Source organism: Diadema setosum, chromosome 9 (genome assembly GCF_964275005.1).
Source record: "Diadema setosum chromosome 9, eeDiaSeto1, whole genome shotgun sequence".
Taxonomy (NCBI): Eukaryota; Metazoa; Echinodermata; class Echinoidea; order Diadematoida; family Diadematidae; genus Diadema; species Diadema setosum.
The window spans coordinates 38,535,752-38,553,781 of NC_092693.1; the positions used below are offsets into that span (position 1 = coordinate 38,535,752).

At 38.9% G+C, this 18,030-nt stretch overlaps 1 protein-coding gene across 1 annotated transcript; it reads right to left on the reverse strand.

Annotated features, from left to right (window-relative positions):
* Positions 1–368: 368 nt before the first annotated feature.
* Positions 369–16,948, reverse strand: LOC140233382 (phospholipase A2-like). Its single transcript, XM_072313488.1, has 5 exons — positions 16,894–16,948; positions 13,278–13,391; positions 7,487–7,703; positions 1,854–1,990; positions 369–619 (listed from the first exon to the last, which is right to left on the reverse strand). Exons 1-5 carry the CDS (start codon positions 16,946–16,948, stop codon positions 453–455), a joined length of 690 nt encoding a protein of 229 aa, XP_072169589.1. The 3' UTR covers positions 369–452.
* Positions 16,949–18,030: the final 1,082 nt, after the last annotated feature.

Here is an 18,030-nt window from a genome sequence, read left to right on the forward strand (position 1 = left end):
CATACTGTTACTTCGCCCCTTGTTCATGAATGATTGCCACATCTTATGGGCATGAGATTGCACTGCTCATAATACTATTAGACCAGGGAGGGGAGATGGAAGAACTCCCACATTCTTGATTAAACCAGGGAGGTGGGAAGAGACACCTCCCTGATTAAACCATGTCATTACTTCACTGATCGTTCATAAACGAAGAGACGGTTGACGATTTCCCGTGAGACGGTGCTTTGGAAGCCACGTGAGTGGATGCTACATGTACTCTTTAAACTCTTTAAAAACTTTTCGAAGCCCAACTGACGCTGTTTACGGTCTCGTGTACTCATTCCTGGGCTGCGTGAAAACGACCCGGTTATTCTCAATCGGTTAGAATGCTACCTCAAAGGTAGTCGAGTCTCTTCATGGGGCATTTAATGCAAACTTCCCTCAGGGAACCGGCAGAAAACTCCGGATTCCTAGCACAATTTCTTCCCTTGGTAAGAAGCATAGTCGAGGTTGTATGAGGCACTGTGGCGGGCAAAACAGAAAGCAGACGTTCGGTCGCAGTGGCAGAGAGCCATGGCACATCGGGCCTGCCGTCCCGCTAAAAGACTGTCGAAGAACGAGTACTGATGGTGGTGTGCTGTGGTTGGAATAAAATATGATGATAAGGTCTACAGTTACCGAAATTAATCATTTCAATGCATTATGAAACTTCACTCCAGACTTTCTCCTTTGTACAAATTTGTCAGCTATCCAACTATTAAAGTGCGGGGTGCAGCCAAAGTTATCAATTTTGAAGAAACTCCTTTCTAATGACATTGCTATATCTGCGAATGTCAACACACAGTTCGGTTCCTGGATGGAATGAATGGTAATACATTGATTGTAACAAAAGGTCGGGGTTCAAAATGCTATCCAGTATTAAATGACTCTATAATTTCATTTCATTTCATTTCATTTCATTTATTAAGTTTCCTCACAAACCATACAGTGTTGTGTTCACAACATCCATCCATGACAATGTAAAGTAACACATAATTCATAAGTTGTAAGTTCAGTATATACAAATAACATTTACGTAGCACAAAATCAATTGAAATCATTCTCATGGGAACATTCATGACGGAATAAATAAAATTGTGTGTGAAGGGAACCTACATAGAAGCAGATCATTGCAACCTAATCTCACAGAACTGCACAAGCATTGATGATTAACTTTGAACTTGCCTTGTCTCAAACAAAAGCCGACTTAATATTCCCTTGAGTAACGTGGCAAGATCTGAATTAGTAAAATGCCATCATATTTTTACAAATACGCACTCTATCTGGATAACACATTTTGGGATTCACCTTTGATTGCCAACTTTCACTCGATTTCATCCTTAATTGGAATCAGGTCCTGATTTTGTGATCATTTTGCTTTTCTTAAAGGCATAATTTACAATTTGCAGATAAAACAAAAACCCAGCATCAGTGCTTCAAAATAATTCTAAAATGTGAGTTAGGGATAGAAACAACCAATGTAAAAATTTGAACCAGTATAATCGATGTTAAGTATTGTTAAATATACAAAATGTGAACAATAGTTATAATAAAAATGTTTCCAGACTAAACCGTCTACAGTTATGGTTTAATGAGAAAAATAGTGATATCTCGTTATATTATAGGTTTTACTGCAAATATATATATATATATATATATGGTAAGATGTTTTGTGATACAACTGACCCATACATATGCATTAAATGGGATATCTTGAACATTTTTAAATCACTGCTCCCAAAGGTAAACAGGATCTTTAAGATTATTGATAGAAACAGTAAAATGATTTTTTTTAAAAGCCCACTGGTGGTCAATGCTCTTGGTATACGTACAACAGGTAATCTTGGCGTTGGGCGTGTCACACTGTGTCATGTCCACCTTGTACCACGTGATGTAGACAGACTTATCCCCCTTACAGATTCCTTGGCTCTTCAGTCTGCTGTAGCACTCGTCGTGTCGCCGGCAACATCTAAAAGGAGACAAACGAGAAGGCTTGAATGTTCAGATAATAACAGGAAAGGATTCGAGTTCATTAAACAGTATTGAATTGGCCGATCTTACATCTACGAATGGTGAAAATTGACTATCAGAGTTACAATGTTTAATTGTACAAATAATATTGATGATTATAACAGTAACGAGTGACTAGTAGCATCGTTATAATGATAATAGTATGGTTAATATGAAATGCATTGCCTTTAACATATTTAATATTCACTGGGATTATTTGGCAGGGGTTTCTTTGAAAGAATAGTTATTCCATCAAGGGGTCTTGCAATTATCGTTGAGAATTTAATTCTACACTGCCCGCTCCTCTCGAAAAGAATTGTGTGTGTGTGTGTGTGTAAAATTGTGATTTAGCAGCACAACTTATAAGACCATATAAGCTACTTAGTTTTGTTTACATTCATTTCATTGTGAATATAATGATGTCGAACGAAATTCAAATAAAGATTATGTAAGATAGAATAAAAAGTATATAGGGCCTATGTGTGTGAGATGCGCTGTGTAAAAAAAAAAAAGAAAAAAAAAAGAAAAAATGTGTGTGTGTCTTGTTTTTTTGTTTTTATTTTTGTTTGATTTTTTTTTTCTTGGCCGGCTTCATTTCCTCCCGAATCTGCAAGTACTTGATGGATTTGTCTGACTAATTCATTACAGTGAGAAATTCGATACTTCATTCCGTGAGTGGAGGTTGTCATCGCCAGAGACCTCTATAAGGTGCTGAAGGGTTAAAATGCAGCGGAATTGCTATGGGCGGTGTCGAAAGAGGACCTCTGTCTTCTACATGATGTTAAGATAATTGACGCTAAACTCACTTCGGTACACGTGAAAATCCACGTGACGTACATCACTAACGTCCTCTCGACAGAAGGGGACATCTAAAAATGTCTTGTGCCTCAAGACCCTCCTGAAAGGTCGTGACGAGAAATTAGGACTACCATTTTTGGTAATCGATTGGGGAGAATTCCGCCTTGTGTTACACAGGCAGTTAATAGCCCAACCCACATTGTGTAGGTTTGCTAGTAAAAATAAAATGGTCATGATTTTAATCGGAAGAAATTTTCAAAGCAGCAACAGTGTAAACAAACTGACAAACAAACACTAATCATACTCTATCTATTCTATTCTATTCTATTCTATTCTATCTATTCTATTCTATTCTATCTATTCTATTCTATTCTATTCTATTCTATTCTATTCCATTCTATTCGATTCTATTCTATTCTATTCTATTCTATCTATTCTATTCTATTCTATCTATTCTATTCTATTCTATTCTATTCTATTCTAATAGTATTCTATTCTATTCTATTCTATTCTATTCTATTCTATTCTATTCTATTCTAATAGTATTCTATTCTATTCTATTCTATTCTATTCTATTCTATTCTATTCTATTCTATTCTATTCTAAAGCTATTCATCATTATTGAAATCTATGTCCCCATTCCCTCGAGCAATATTGGTTGGATCATTTTGAGTGAGTAATGGATTCTCACTGTAGCTCTCTGCATGCCATATTAATTTCCTGTCCACAGGTTTGAATGTGAAATATGTGCAAATTTGACTCATTGGCAGAGAAAGGGTTAAATTAACCCTTTTTGCGCCAACGAGTCTTAACACTCTTCTAGTCTTCTAAATGCAGTGTTAAATGCAGTGTAAACCGAAGTATCTAATTGACCAATTTCCGGAAACAATTTCGACCCGCGCATGTGCCAAAGGAGACTTCATTTTCAGTCCTACAGTATATCAATATCTGGCCCTATGAGAACCTAACTAGACTAACAAAATTCCCTGCCCTCTTGCCCACCCCCTTTCCTTTCCCCTTCCTTCAGCCAATGACCAAGGTCCAATGAATATAGTTCTAACTTAATTATGAGATTCAGATGTAGGACGAAGTATAGCGTTCATGCCAAGATAGGCATGGCGTTTCTCGGATGACACACGTCCGAGTATATATGGCATGCCGTGTGAGGCAAAATTCCCCGATAGACGATTATTAGCAGGTGTTAAAGAGAATTATGGAATGCCTAATAAGTAAAGTATCAAACTAAATCCTGTCCCTATTCCTTCTAGATAACATAACTCGCCGACCTACATAGAATTGATTAACTACACATTTGCCTAAATCTTCTGATATTAGGACATGCGGAACTTTGCCTTGCCTACTTACATTCAAGATATAGGAACAGGAATGCATTGTTCGTTCCGTTTCTTTTGGAAACAATATTTGGTTATGCATCCATGTTATCAAAGGGCCTTCATTTTCATTTGAATCCTGGCCAGATAGGCCAAAGATGATCAACCCACAATTACTTACTTGGCACTCATGTACGTGACACGAACCGAATGTCATAAACATTATGAAAGGAGTAAACACCCCAGCCATACAGAGATCTTTAACAACAGATGAAGGTAACATACTTTCATCACAGTTTTTCTACTGGTTGTATATTCCCAAGCAAAACACATTTTGAACGATGACGATGCTCTTTGGACTTTTTGTTAACGCTTCACCAGTCCTGACATAAACATCACGTGATGCGTACATGTGTTGTAAATGGTTGTAGTAAGACGTCATCATTAAAATGTTATCTAATTAAAGTCCTAAAATAGTATTTTGACCATTGTTACAACTTATCCCCAATTTATTTTAGGAAATATCCTTCACGTCATAGCAATGTCTCCACGGAGAGAGCTGCACACCAGTATCAAACAAGTCATGTAATACTAGCTATACCTCGACATTTTCCTCAGCTTAAACTGTACTTGACAGCTAAAACGATAATTATCATGTCGAATGTTGAACCTCCTTTTCCGAAACATTAATCACGTAATTCGTTGCACGTGGAATCGAGCGTGTATGCAGGACAAATTAAGTATACACTATACTACAGGGATTCTAATGTTGGTGCATTCGCGGGTCAATGTTCTAGCTATGTGCCTATCGGATGTTGCTTGTGTGTTATTTTTAATCAATGCCGGCAAATGGATATTTTGGCTAGCAGGTGAGTATTGATCATTGTTAACAGCGAGTTATTTTTATCTCGTTATGTTAGCGATTTTAGTGACTGGCAAAGCACAAGCTTGCAATGCATGTAGCAGACTTTATCCTATCTAGCAGCCAAACATTTCAAGAACTGTGAAAATTGTCTTTTCTAAAGCTTGTACTGAATTAAGCATTATATATTTACTCTTATGGATCTGAGACATAGACCAATGAAAAGACCATGCAAGACCAGCTTGACGGTACACAACCCGGCTTCTTATGAAAGTAGGCCTACACACTAAAAAATAAAGGTTCCAATTTGCACCCTATTTGTCCCTATAGCAGCACCCTGGGGTGTACAATTGCACCTTTTATTATGCAAGTAGAAAATTAAATCTCTTAATATTTATATTCGTACCTACAAAGATGCAGATATATCCATCAGAGTATAAGTTTGATCTTACGAGTAAAACCTTGGTACTCATGGTCCAAATTTTCAATTCACAATGTATCAATAATGTTTATGGTGCATGTTTGCACCCTTGATTAGCACAAAAACTGAGGGTGCAAATTCGCACCCCTGCAGGTTCAAAATTCAGCGTATTGCACCTCTACGGGTGCAAATTGCTTATTGGGGTGCAAAGTTGCACACTACAGGGTAGTTGTATAGCGACAATTTGGGGGTTCAAATTTGAACCCGTATTTCTTAGTGTGTAGCCTACTGATTATTATAGTTGGAGAGAACACAACACGAAAGAGGAGATCTATGGAGATATTTAATAATACAGGGTACTTATAATGCGCCAGTTCTACATAGTTAACGTGCTCAAGGCGCAGTAGAAGAAGTAAGTCAGGTAATACAAAAATCCTTACACAAACATGCACATGAAAATGAATGACACAATAATAATGAAAAAATATACATCATAATATACAATTCTACTGGAAAATGGTCATGAACAAATGAGTCTTGAGGGCAACTTTAAAGGAGTCAACATTCGAAATGTGATGGATAGCTTGGGGCAACTGATTCCACAGGTAAGGTCCAGCATGTGCAAACGACCGATCCCCCCATGATTTCTTCGTTTTTGGAACAACAAGCAATCTACAATCGGATGACCTTAAACATCTGGAAGGATTATAAAATGTCAGTAAATTAACATTGTACTCTGGGGCAGATCCATGTATGCAATGAAAAACAAATAGTAATAGTTTAAATACAATGCGAGATTCAACAGGTAACCAATGCAATGAGGACAAAACAGGGGTATAATGTGAGTATTTCTCCTGGTAAGGAGAAATCCATTTCTTACTTCCGTGCTGAGGAACAATTAAGGTTTAATCATATCTGATGTAAATTCTTTGAGACTATACTCCCCATACAGAGGATGAAGACCTCTGGGCACCGTTTCATGAAAGTTGTCAGCCCTGACAAGTTGTCAGTCTCTGACAATTTCAGCAAAATCCTTGGTTTTGACTGACTGAGATGCTCTGGTCACTGACTGTTACTATGGTAATTGTCAGAGACTGACAACTTGTCAGGGCTGACAACTTTCATAATACGTTACCCTGAACTATATACAGTATATTTATTGCGTTGCACAAGATATTGGGCATGAGATAGCCGACACGCAAACACTGATGATGGACAGTGATATTTGGCAAGGCATTGTGTATAATCCTCGACCTCTAATGCATCCGTCAAGACAGTGTAGGTAGTATAGTATTTTAGTGATTGCACTGATTCTTCTGATCTCAACAGTGATATGCGATGTCAAAATGAATCAGTAGGTCAGTGTAGATAAGACCATAATGCTGTAAATGAATCATTTTGTTCAATGTCTATTAGCTCGTTTGTTTGTTCGAGAAAGAAATACGTAGAAACAGTGAATTGACTTCTGAGAGAAACTGACCAGACAAAATGAATGTAAAGAACATTTTACACATTGCATTTTTTCCGTTCTTCCTGTACTGCTGTCAACAAAAGATACTTTCTGAGAACTTAAAATGATGAAGGCAAAATACTTATCGAGCCTTGTCTTGTATCTCCCGATTAATGAGCAACCCTATGAAAACTCACAGAGTAACTGTTAAGAAACATATCGGCTGCAATCTCATTGACGTTTTGGTGAAAAGCTAAAATCAAATAATGGGTTATAATCATTCCATTGCCACGGCAACGTGGCGACATCCTTAGAGGTGATTGGTCGTAGCTGCTGTAGGGTGAAACCATACTGTAATTCTTGACAGTTTCTCTGCTTGTGAGTTTTCATTTGCTAACTCATTTATCAGGGGACACAAAATAAGGCTTGATAGATATTGTTGCCTTCATCATGTTTAAGCTCTCAGAAAGTATCCTTTGTTGACAGAAGTACAGGAAGTTGCCTTCATAATAATAATTCGCTTCAGTATCATTTAACATGGTACCACGCCCCCTTTTAGCAGGGGACGGTCAACTCGGAGTATAGACACGTACCTATCAGTTGCGTCCAAGGGTTTCCCACTACCACCCAGACCACAGTAGCAGCCGTAGCCGTTGTATGCCAGAGATCCCCTCCTCACCAAACAGTCAATCATGCCCCCGAATTGCACCACCATGTTGCTGGGAGCTATGGCTCCCCCGTCCGTTCCGGCGGCCACTGCTGCCTCGGCACCGCCTCCTCTCGCCTGCTCGGCTACCATCTGGGCTTGACCTGCAGACAGCGAAAAGTTACATGAGAAAAGAAAAAAATCCACATGATCACTTTCGATGGCAGGGTGTCTTTTTAACACCTTGAAGATATTAATGATGACAGAAGAGTACAGGACAATCTCATTCTAAGAATAATCATGAAAATATCACACTTTGAGAATAATAATCAACCAGCTTGGTTAAAAATCTCAAGGTGCAAATACTTGAACATTATTTTATGCCATCTTTTGATCATGTGGTATCAATGTCTTAAGTAAGGCTCTTTGCAGTAGGAGTGGTATTCTTTGTGATTCCATGAAGACTTATGACGTTGTATTATTCGATCAGCACCTGTACAGACGTTTACGAGTTGGCAGTCAACGATTGCCAGAAGCCATGTCTACCTTTAAAGTTGTCAACACTTAGAAAGTCTGTGCGCGTTCTGGTACTTCGGAAATAGTTTGAGAAACTTTCTTGTCTTGTTGAGTTTGAGAAAGTTCCTTTCCAGGACAGTAACTACTTACATGTAGTGCATTTTATCGTTTGTAATCGTGCTCTAAAAGACGAGTGATAAGTTATTATCATCGAACATCACCCATTAGACACCGAAAGCATGTATTTTACAGGACTGAGCTTAATCCGCATGATCCATAGTGTATGTTCACATGATATACAAGTACCACTGCTCTGGGACCCCTTCTCAATTCAGTTCTCGCGCAAAACACCTGTTGAACATAGTCAGCACATCCTTGCTCTCGTGAGGCTACCAGAGGTTGTCGAAAGTGTCACGATTCTGAATTGACTCTTCTTTAACACGTAATCACTTTTGCCAATGTTTTGTACGGTTAGGTACCGACTTGAGATCAGTTCCTAGAACTTTGTGGTGTTAACATTAGTTATTAGGGGTCTAGGGCAATTACCCCCTGGGCAATTACCCCAGACCCTTCCCCTGACCCTAACCCTAATCCTAAATCCTGAACCTAAACCTAACCCTAACCCAAATTCTATAACTGTAAACCTAACCCTAAACCTAAATTTTACTCTGATCTTATCACTAACCAGTATTACGGTTATTAGAATTATGTCACAGTAATTTATGTTTCATTGCGATTACAAATCATCTTCATATTCTGATATTGTGCTTTTCCTCGCCTTAAAGTACAAGTCACAATACACTTAAGAGGCTTGTCTCTTTTGCAAGTGCGGTGTTTTCACTGTTAATAGAATGTTCACATTGCGATGTACTCTTGGCTACGACATTGCCTCGCACTTTTTGTTTGTTTCTTTTTTTTTTATGAATAGGAAGATGTGGCAGACAGCCTTTCGTTAACCTTGGAGGTGCAAATGCGAAAGATCAGCTAACATTATTTTGGGTGTGATAACCTTTACAAAGGCAACCCCCTGTTAGGGATCCACGCGATCCAAATCAGCTGATGGGGAGGAGATCAAATCAACGGTTTGACGTCACAGCGTTATACCTTTGTAGCCATGGCAACGGAGAACAAAGGTGGGGCACGTCAAACAATGCTCCACGTGATTGGAAATGATTGAAGAGAGTTAAGCGGATATAGTTCAATTTGGTCGTCTGTGTTGACTGATTGTTTGAACTTCATGTCCGACTTTAAAACTACGACTGCACGGACTGCTCCAATGACAAGATAACTAGTACTCGGATTATCATCTTTCGTCACCGTTCAGTATCTTACTTTTGATGTCATTCTCTGTCCTGACACAGAGGCTGGACTTACGATCAGTTGCAGATAACGAGAACAAGTCGAAATCGAAACAAAACAAACGAATGCTGCTGTCTGTTTATCAAATAGCTGCAGGCGAAAACGAACGATATGTAAACGGCTTTATGTTTTGGTCATTATTTGATATGTCTTATGTGCATTTCTTATTTTGTGGTTGTTTGCTTTATTCTACTCGATACAAAAGATTATTTTATTAGTTTCATCGTTGAAAGGTATCAATCTTGCCTGTCACTGTTATGTGATTGAACTTTGTCAGGAGATGCCAGAAAAACAAAAACAAAAAACAAATCCCAAATGTGGCAATGTCTGCTGGAAATACAGCCACAACCTGGCGTTTAAAAGTTTCTGACGAGCACGTGCACGTCCGTCAAGGGATGCGCGCAAAAGTTGATGTCTCAACAACCCTGGTTGTCATGGTGACGAGGAAATTCACCTAACATCTCCAGGGGGCGTCCTGTCATGATTTGAAACCAGGAAAAGGACTTGAAGGAAAGCTTGTGACCATTGAATTCCTGGTGAAGTATTTATGGGATTCTCTGGTGTTGGCGTGTCCATATTCTTGGCACCAGTCCATGGTCCTCACCATGAAATCCAGTTGCTGTTTGTTTGATTTTAATCATCAGAAGTCTTTGCAACATTAACGAACCAAAGAGGGGAATTTTGACAATTATATATTGGGGTTCTGTATCCTTAGTAGTTATTGAGTTTGTTTGATATTTAGTCAAGTGCTAAATTTCGATTACATATTATTCCTATGAAAATGACCTCAGCGGAAATTTCATGTCATGTTTCGATGACATAAAAACCAAATATAAACAAAAATTAACCACATGAATTCGACACTGAATGTTTCTTTCAATAGATTCACTCGATAATGGGTATCTACTGTGCGACTTCACTAACAAAAAGAAAGAAGAAAACTCCAAAGCAAACATTCAATGACCATTTGTACCTATGCAATGTTATGTTGTCTACTTGACGAAATCGTAGTGAATGCCAGGGTTTTCGTTCATTTCTCAAATCATTACGTTGAAAATTCATGATTGTAGTGTAGACAATTATTATATCTTTATAACGTACAACTTTCTCTTAAAGTCGAATTGTTTTAAAGAGCCTAAAGAAAGACTAGCAGCCCGCAAAATCGGAAAGATGACTTGAGTCATAGTCCCGTTTTTGGTCCGGGACTTAATCAGCATGGTGTGCTGGGCTGAACTCGGCCGGGGAGAGTTCAGTGTCGGGTCAATGAAACTCTATGAAAACCAGTGCTCCCTCTCTTGACGAGTATTACAACCCTTCGCGTATTTGCGTCCAGCCCTTGCGTACATCCGTACACTGTATCGCCGCATCTCGAACGATTTATTATCGACATCCTCGTGCGTGTAGGAAGAAACAAAAGGAAGTGAGTCTTTTTAAGGGGGTGGGGTTACCATGAGCACCGGAGTTAAAAATAGAATAAGGGTCTTGGGGTCTTTATTCTTCACACTAAGAAAAATATGCTCAACTTTGCACCTTTAAAGGTGCATACCAATGTCACACTGGGGGCACCTTATCTAATGGTGCAACCTTGCACCTTTCAGACCAGAAAGCTGCACCTGTAAAGGTGCTCCCATTCATGACAACTGGTCTCCACCTTTAAAGGTGCAGACCAATGTCACACTGGGAGCACCTTATCTAGGGGTGCAACTTTGCACCTTTCAGACCAGAAAGTTGTACCTTGTAAGTGCCCCATTATGACACTGGTCTTCACCTTTAAGGGTGCAGACCAATGTCACACTGGGAGCATCTTATTTACGGGTGCAACTTTGCACCTTTCAGACCAAAAATCGGCACCTAAAGGTGCTCCCATTGTGACACTGGTCTGAAAGGTGCAAAGTTGCACCCGTATAGGTGCTCCCAGTGTGACATTGGTTGAGGTTCAAAGTTGACCCATTTGGTCTTCAAAGACATAGGCCATGCATAATACTACCATGATTGAAATATTGCTTTAACAGCTGTCACAAATATTTCCACTTGTAACAAGTCAGTTTCGCTATAAGATACGACATTTTATTGGTGAGCATTGCCTCTGTGTGCTGGCCACAATTGTTTCTCGATTTAAATTCGGAGACTCGTCAGTTAAAATAACGTTAACATCCAATTACGTAAACAAAAGTGAACACACAAATGCACCTGATGGACTTGATAGTATACTTTCACTTCCTTCATCCATGTCAAAGCAGATATATCCACATTTTCACTAGCAACCCAAAAAAAAAGGCAAGCACCAAGTTTTGGGGAAAAACACAGGAAGAGGAAGAGGAAGAGGAGGAGAAGGACTCGAGGAGAAAAGTAAAAAAAAATGTACAGGACTTTTTCATGTGATTATAAAACATTGATAAAAGGATAATGATTTTTTCGTTTAGTGTTTGTTGAGGTGCGTATCTTCCAATCACTCTCAGCAGTCAAGTCACATGTTCGAAAAAAAAATGAAATAATGTGACGCTAGAAATCTGAAGAAGTCGATGAAACAAAGTGGGAGATAACAATGATGACAACTGAAAAGGTTATTCCCAGTTTCACATGATTACAGTCATGAATAGCTGGAGGACCTTCAATCCAGTTCAGATGAAGACGTTACCTAAGTTACCTCACGCAGCACTAAAACACTTACCGTGCTTGACTGAGAATGTTAGGGAAATGGCTGCCAGTAAACAATGATTTTTCTATAATTCACATGACAGTGCTCAGACGTATTGTCAGGTATCTTCGAAATACTTTTGAGATGAGGTTTACAGTTTGGGCTCGACACAAATCAAACCCGGGAGCAATTTTTAGGTCTCTACAAATTTGAACGCGGGTGATTTTATCTGAAGCATAACTCGTGCCGTTTCAGATTTTGAAATGCCCGCATTCGACCCAACACTGTTAGCTTATTCCTCCCACGTACTTTTAGGTTATTCCTCCCACGCACTTTTATACTCATTTAAATTATCAACCGTCTTTTGTGAGACTCACACAGACCCCACCGTCAAGGCAATTTTCACTTCTTCTTTTTTTCGCAATGAATCTTTAATTGCCTACAGGAATTATCAAAAGTATAAAAACATATCCATATAGGCCTATGGAAATATCGAAGAAAAAGTAAGACATTTCTTTCAATTCTCTTATATTTTCAAAAACATTTCTCTTCTTTTCTTTGTTTGTTTGGCTTGTTTTAATGTGTCTTCAAGTTCTTGTCAAAGTGAATATTATACGTGATCATACCAAGAGCGTCCACCATAAAAATACATATGTGTTCCTTAATTTATACAATAAGTCTTGGTTAATAGGTTGTAAGAATATCAATTTCAAGCTACGAAGAGGTTTGTAAGGTGATGAAGTCACATCATCTGATTGGCGAATATGACTATGGCCAAAATCACTTTCATTCAAACATAATATTATGAAATGTTCGCATGTCGTTAATGTTATAGGTGTATACTGTTAAATATATAGTGGATATGATTCCTGACTTTGAAACGAAGGTCCCGTTCGAATCATTTCCACTGCTTTCTTCCTTGGACGACATGTTTGTTTGGTTTTGTTTGTTTTTTTTTTACCCATGATGTCCCTCTAAACCTAAATGGCTACCTGGCAATAGTAGGGTAATGATAATGGCAGGGTCCTCTGGTAGAGCAGTGGCAACACTGAAGAGGCTACCCTGGGTATGAGGCCAAATTACTTTCACTATAAATTTCTTGCAATCATCGTCAGCTTTGAAAAATGATAAATAAAACCTTTTATTGTCTTCTTTGCTTGATTCAACCCAATTTGTTCCAGATTACAAGAACACGCATAAACAATCACATGAGCCTAAATCTTACCAGATGAGCCTTGTCTCGATCCCTGTGCCGACTCTTCGACGTTCTGGACGTTAGCGGCGCTGTTCTGTGGCGCCGTGCCAGTCATGACAATGAGCGGGACGGTCACGGCCATAACTGGAAAATAAGACAGAAAGAGTATATATATGTCGAAGAAAATAATGGGATTACATGACGCATTTTCCCTTAATCTACTCAGCAGAATCATTGATGACACAAAGGCGTGCAAGTATGCTTTTTTACCTTCAAACCTTTCTATGAGACAGATATTTATCTTATTATGGATATTGCTTAATATCAATTGCAATAGTAAGTTACTTAAATTCACTTGTCATGGTAACATGAAGTTGACCCAATTATCGCTGGAGTTTGCATATGTTCCAAATATAGGTCCTAATGTGTAATGCCAATATGATGATTGTACTTTAATTCCTTTCTATAAGTCTTTGCACTGCAGACCTCTATAGAACATAATAATACTCCGATACATTTAGTCAGACCATACTTCCAATGTTTCGTATTTGTCTGTCCTACTTTGTGTGTGTGTGTGTGTGGGGGGGGGGGAAGTTGTTCCTTTACCACACCATTTGACATTTTCCACCCTTCAATTACCATGGCTCTCCCCTTTAATACCCATACATAGGATGCAATGATTTCCCCCATTATGGCTCATACCCATTCTATTTTTGTCTAATGCTTTGTTTTGAGAGTCAAATTTTGTATACTGCAATAATGCACGCATGGGCAAATCAAACATACGTGTACTTTGATGTTGTTGTTGTTGTTGTTGTCCTCGTCGTCGTCGTCGTCGTTGTTGTTGTTGTTGATGTTGTTGTTGATGTTGTTGTTGATGAAGTTGTTGTTGTTGTCTTCTCTTTTTCGGGGGGGGGTCTTTTCTTTCTTTGTCTGTCAGTAATTATTTTGTGTGTGTTTTTATTTCTATTGCAGAAATGTAGATTTTCCCGCAAACCGAGAAAAGTGAATGTAATGTTCCATAATGAATCATGCTTTATGAATGGTCACCTCCTTGTGAGACAGTCACCAAAAGTAACGCCTGAACACACTGTCACTGCTGTCAAAGTAACAAATATTCCAATGTCAGAGACCATCTAGGCTTGATATTTGCGCCTCCAGAGGAAGAGAAGCGACCTTTCATAGGGGAGAGGGTCGCCGAGGAGGATGTAACAATAAAGGTGGTGTCCCCCTCGCACTTTAAGGAACATTTAAGCTGCAAATAATGCGATCTGATGCATACTAAACGTAATGTTTTTACTTCTTCCGATAAACCAAAGACTGTACTAAACATAATGTGACTTTTTTGGTGGTTGGAAACTCCCTGAAGCGTGAGTCTCATGCCTAATGCGTGACGCTTGGTAGGTCAACCGTTGATCTAACATTGTCCAGTGTACATTAGATGAGAATTTAATGAAGGTTCTTTATTACGAAGGTTCATTAATAACCAAATGAAGTAAGGTTCGTTATTCCGAAGATTTGTAATTCCGAAAATAAAGAAAGGTTCGTTATTCCGAAGGTTCATTAATCCGAAAACGAAATAAGGTTTGTAATTCCCAATGTTCGTTAGTACGCACTTTTTTATTTGTTACGAACCTTCGGAATAACGAACCCTTTTTTACTTTCGGATTAACGATGAGGTATACGGAATTTGTGTGTTTCGCAATAACGAACATCACCCAACGTTGCTGCGCTTTTAATTTGAGGCGAGCTGAAAAATAAGTGACTCATCGACTTTTACATGATCTCCATTTTTTTTTCTGAGAGGGGAAGAAGTTTGAGAGGCCCACGAAACCTAGCACAACTTTACTTAAAGAAGCAGCGCCTAAAAATAATCTGAGGTACGGCTAATCTCAAAACTTATCAGGTAGGCAGCGCTGAAATAAGTACGTATAGTTTGGCAACGAAAGATTGTTGGAAAACTACCAATGACGATTGCCAACCGCCCATAGATTTAAAGCGAGTAAAGGAGTACTTTTACTTCAAAATGAAACAAAGTTGAAACATTTTTATATAGCTTGAGACATATATATTCATATTTGTGAAAGATATCTTTTTCATGACGATGTCTTAATAAACACATGATATTACATAGTTACAAGAGGACAGGATAAAGGAAAATACAATGACCAAATCAATCTTCACAATTTCATTCAAAATCTAATATTTTGACTAAAAGGAAAAAAATGTATAGGTAGTGGACCTGCACACTGTCCATATGCTTGTACAATCCAGCTTACTTTTATCTCGACATTGTATGTTGTGTCTAGTTCAGTATAGACAACACGTCCATAAATTTGTGGATATAGACACGCAATACTCAAACATACGGGAGTCAACGACGGGACAATACTAACCGTTCATTGCAATACAGATCAACACCATAGTTGGTTTTAAAATAGTCACACCTATTGATTGCATCGACGGGTTTTCCACGATGTATATATCAAGAAATTCTTCGTTGATTGTTAAATAATAAGATGAAGGTGGTGACAAACGAAACAAATCCCTATCCATGGGTTTGTTGAAAATGCAACTTTTGTAATCCTTTTTTTTTTTTTTTTTTTTTAACTTTCTTGAACTCTGCGCTTACCGGCGTGATACACCATGTTAGTGAGTAAAGTGGAGAAGGGGCTTCAAGAACATTACTGAGAAGTTGAAAGCTTTTCTAGGTAACTTGAACTTCATGTTGTTAAGAGTTTGTACAGTCGGGACGAACGGTGAATCAAACACTTCAATCTTCGTGTAGGTTCCTAACCTACCGTTTGCGTTGCGTTCTTGCGGAAACGGGCATTAATGAGGGATTATACAGCAATTAACTCGTACTGCACTCGAACCGAGACGCTAGGTGAGTGTATGTGTGTGTTTGTGGGTGTGTGTCGAGACGGGCTAAAAAGTATTTCTGACGCGGTTGTCATGACAAGGGCAACCACAACAATAACAACAGTAACAACCTTGGTGATGACATTACGATTGCAGTGATATCGATCACGATAGACGAATATTTTGGATGACACACCAAAGTAATGTCAATACTTGTTGTATCACCCCTTTACGCAAGGCTTCAATTTAGACTGTGTCTTGCGGTGACTTGGTATCGGTATCGGAGAGCTATATAGTACAGTGTGCTTCTCTACATGGTTTGAGATCTAACAAGACTCTGACGACACGTGGCCGATTAAAAGAAAAGGGGGGGGGGAAGGGGAGAGGAGAACAATGGCTGATGACTTATCTTTAGTCAGCTCTTATTTGATGATTCAATATCCCATCAACCTCTTTCCTATTAATCGAGTTATTCCCCAAATGCGATTATGAGGCACACATTCAATTAGGATGAATTAAAAAATTGGTTCACACCGGACGGGTGACCGTTTGTTCATGGGAAAAAAGTTAACGCCAGTTTCTCGAAACAAAATGCATCAAAGATGTGAATTTTGCCTCCTAAATGCAATGACCTCGATGGAAAAATGATTACAGGGTTAAGACAAAACATTGTGCAAACGTAACAAAAGGATACTTCTCTGGTTTTTTCCATCTCTGTAAACCGAAGCATATAAAATAGACCTCGAAAATGACAAGATTGTGGCAATTAAAATGATATACTCACCGACTATCACCGATGTAAAGGCGACGCAAATTACCAATTTCTTATCAACCGCCATGGTCTTTGTGCTGGTGTTTGTCGATGATCGTTGTCGGAACCGACTACCGCGGAGAGGAGCCTTTGCGATGACTCTTAGTCAATCACTGTCAATGGTAGTGAAAGCAGTTTGATAGCAGACGACCTGGTTTCAGCGGTATCTTCACCAGCAATGGGAAGAACCTACTTATAAATGACTCCTTTTCCTTTTAGTTACCGATTCGGTTTGTCCTAATCATGCCGGTTGCTATCCGTAGTGTCTCATACTTCGTAGTCAAGCAATCTTTGACCCCATGGGAGATGAGAAGTACACGTGATAATTGAATTAACTTAAAGATTCTCCTCTTTCTTCTTATTCTTAACGAGGCATGGCATCAACAGCCATGTGGTCCGGGACTACCGCGTTGAGAGATGTGTTTGAAAAGATAGAAAGCGGCAAACTGCCGCAGACGGGTAGGTAGTACGGGGTGTGACGCAAACGTGACGTTCTGTGCGCACTCCCGCCGAACCCCAAAGCACTACGTTCCGTCAGGTTTAATCGTATCCACAACTATCATTCGTTTTGTTACTAAACGACCTTCGTCGCGAACAGTCATTCACCGGTAAGATCACACTGAAGCGGCGGAGGGCGTACAAGTTGGAGGTCCTCCCACAGGTCCCAATTTTGTCTCAAACGAATCGAGTCGAATCGGCACCAGAACTTCACAAATAACCTTGACTGCGTATTATCCGTCTAGTCATTAAACCAGTAATACGCACAAGTGACTTATAGTCGTGTGTGCTAAGGAGCGTTGTGTGACTAACTCAAGTCAGAATACTTTTGTAGCACAAACTGTCTAGCCTTGATTACACCGTGAGTAAGCAATTTGATTAAAGGTCTGCCAGCTTTGATATCTACACGAACTGTATTAAATGTGGATATAGATGTAATGCAATCATTCGAACTACACGAAAAGTATCTCAATGTAGTTAAAAGATTAGATTTAAAAAAAAAAACAGAAATATACACATCTAATGGAATATGATATTTTGTCACAGGTGTAATGAAGTAGATGAGAAAACAGCGAATCTTTGCTAGAGCCATATTAAAAAAAAAAGTAGAAA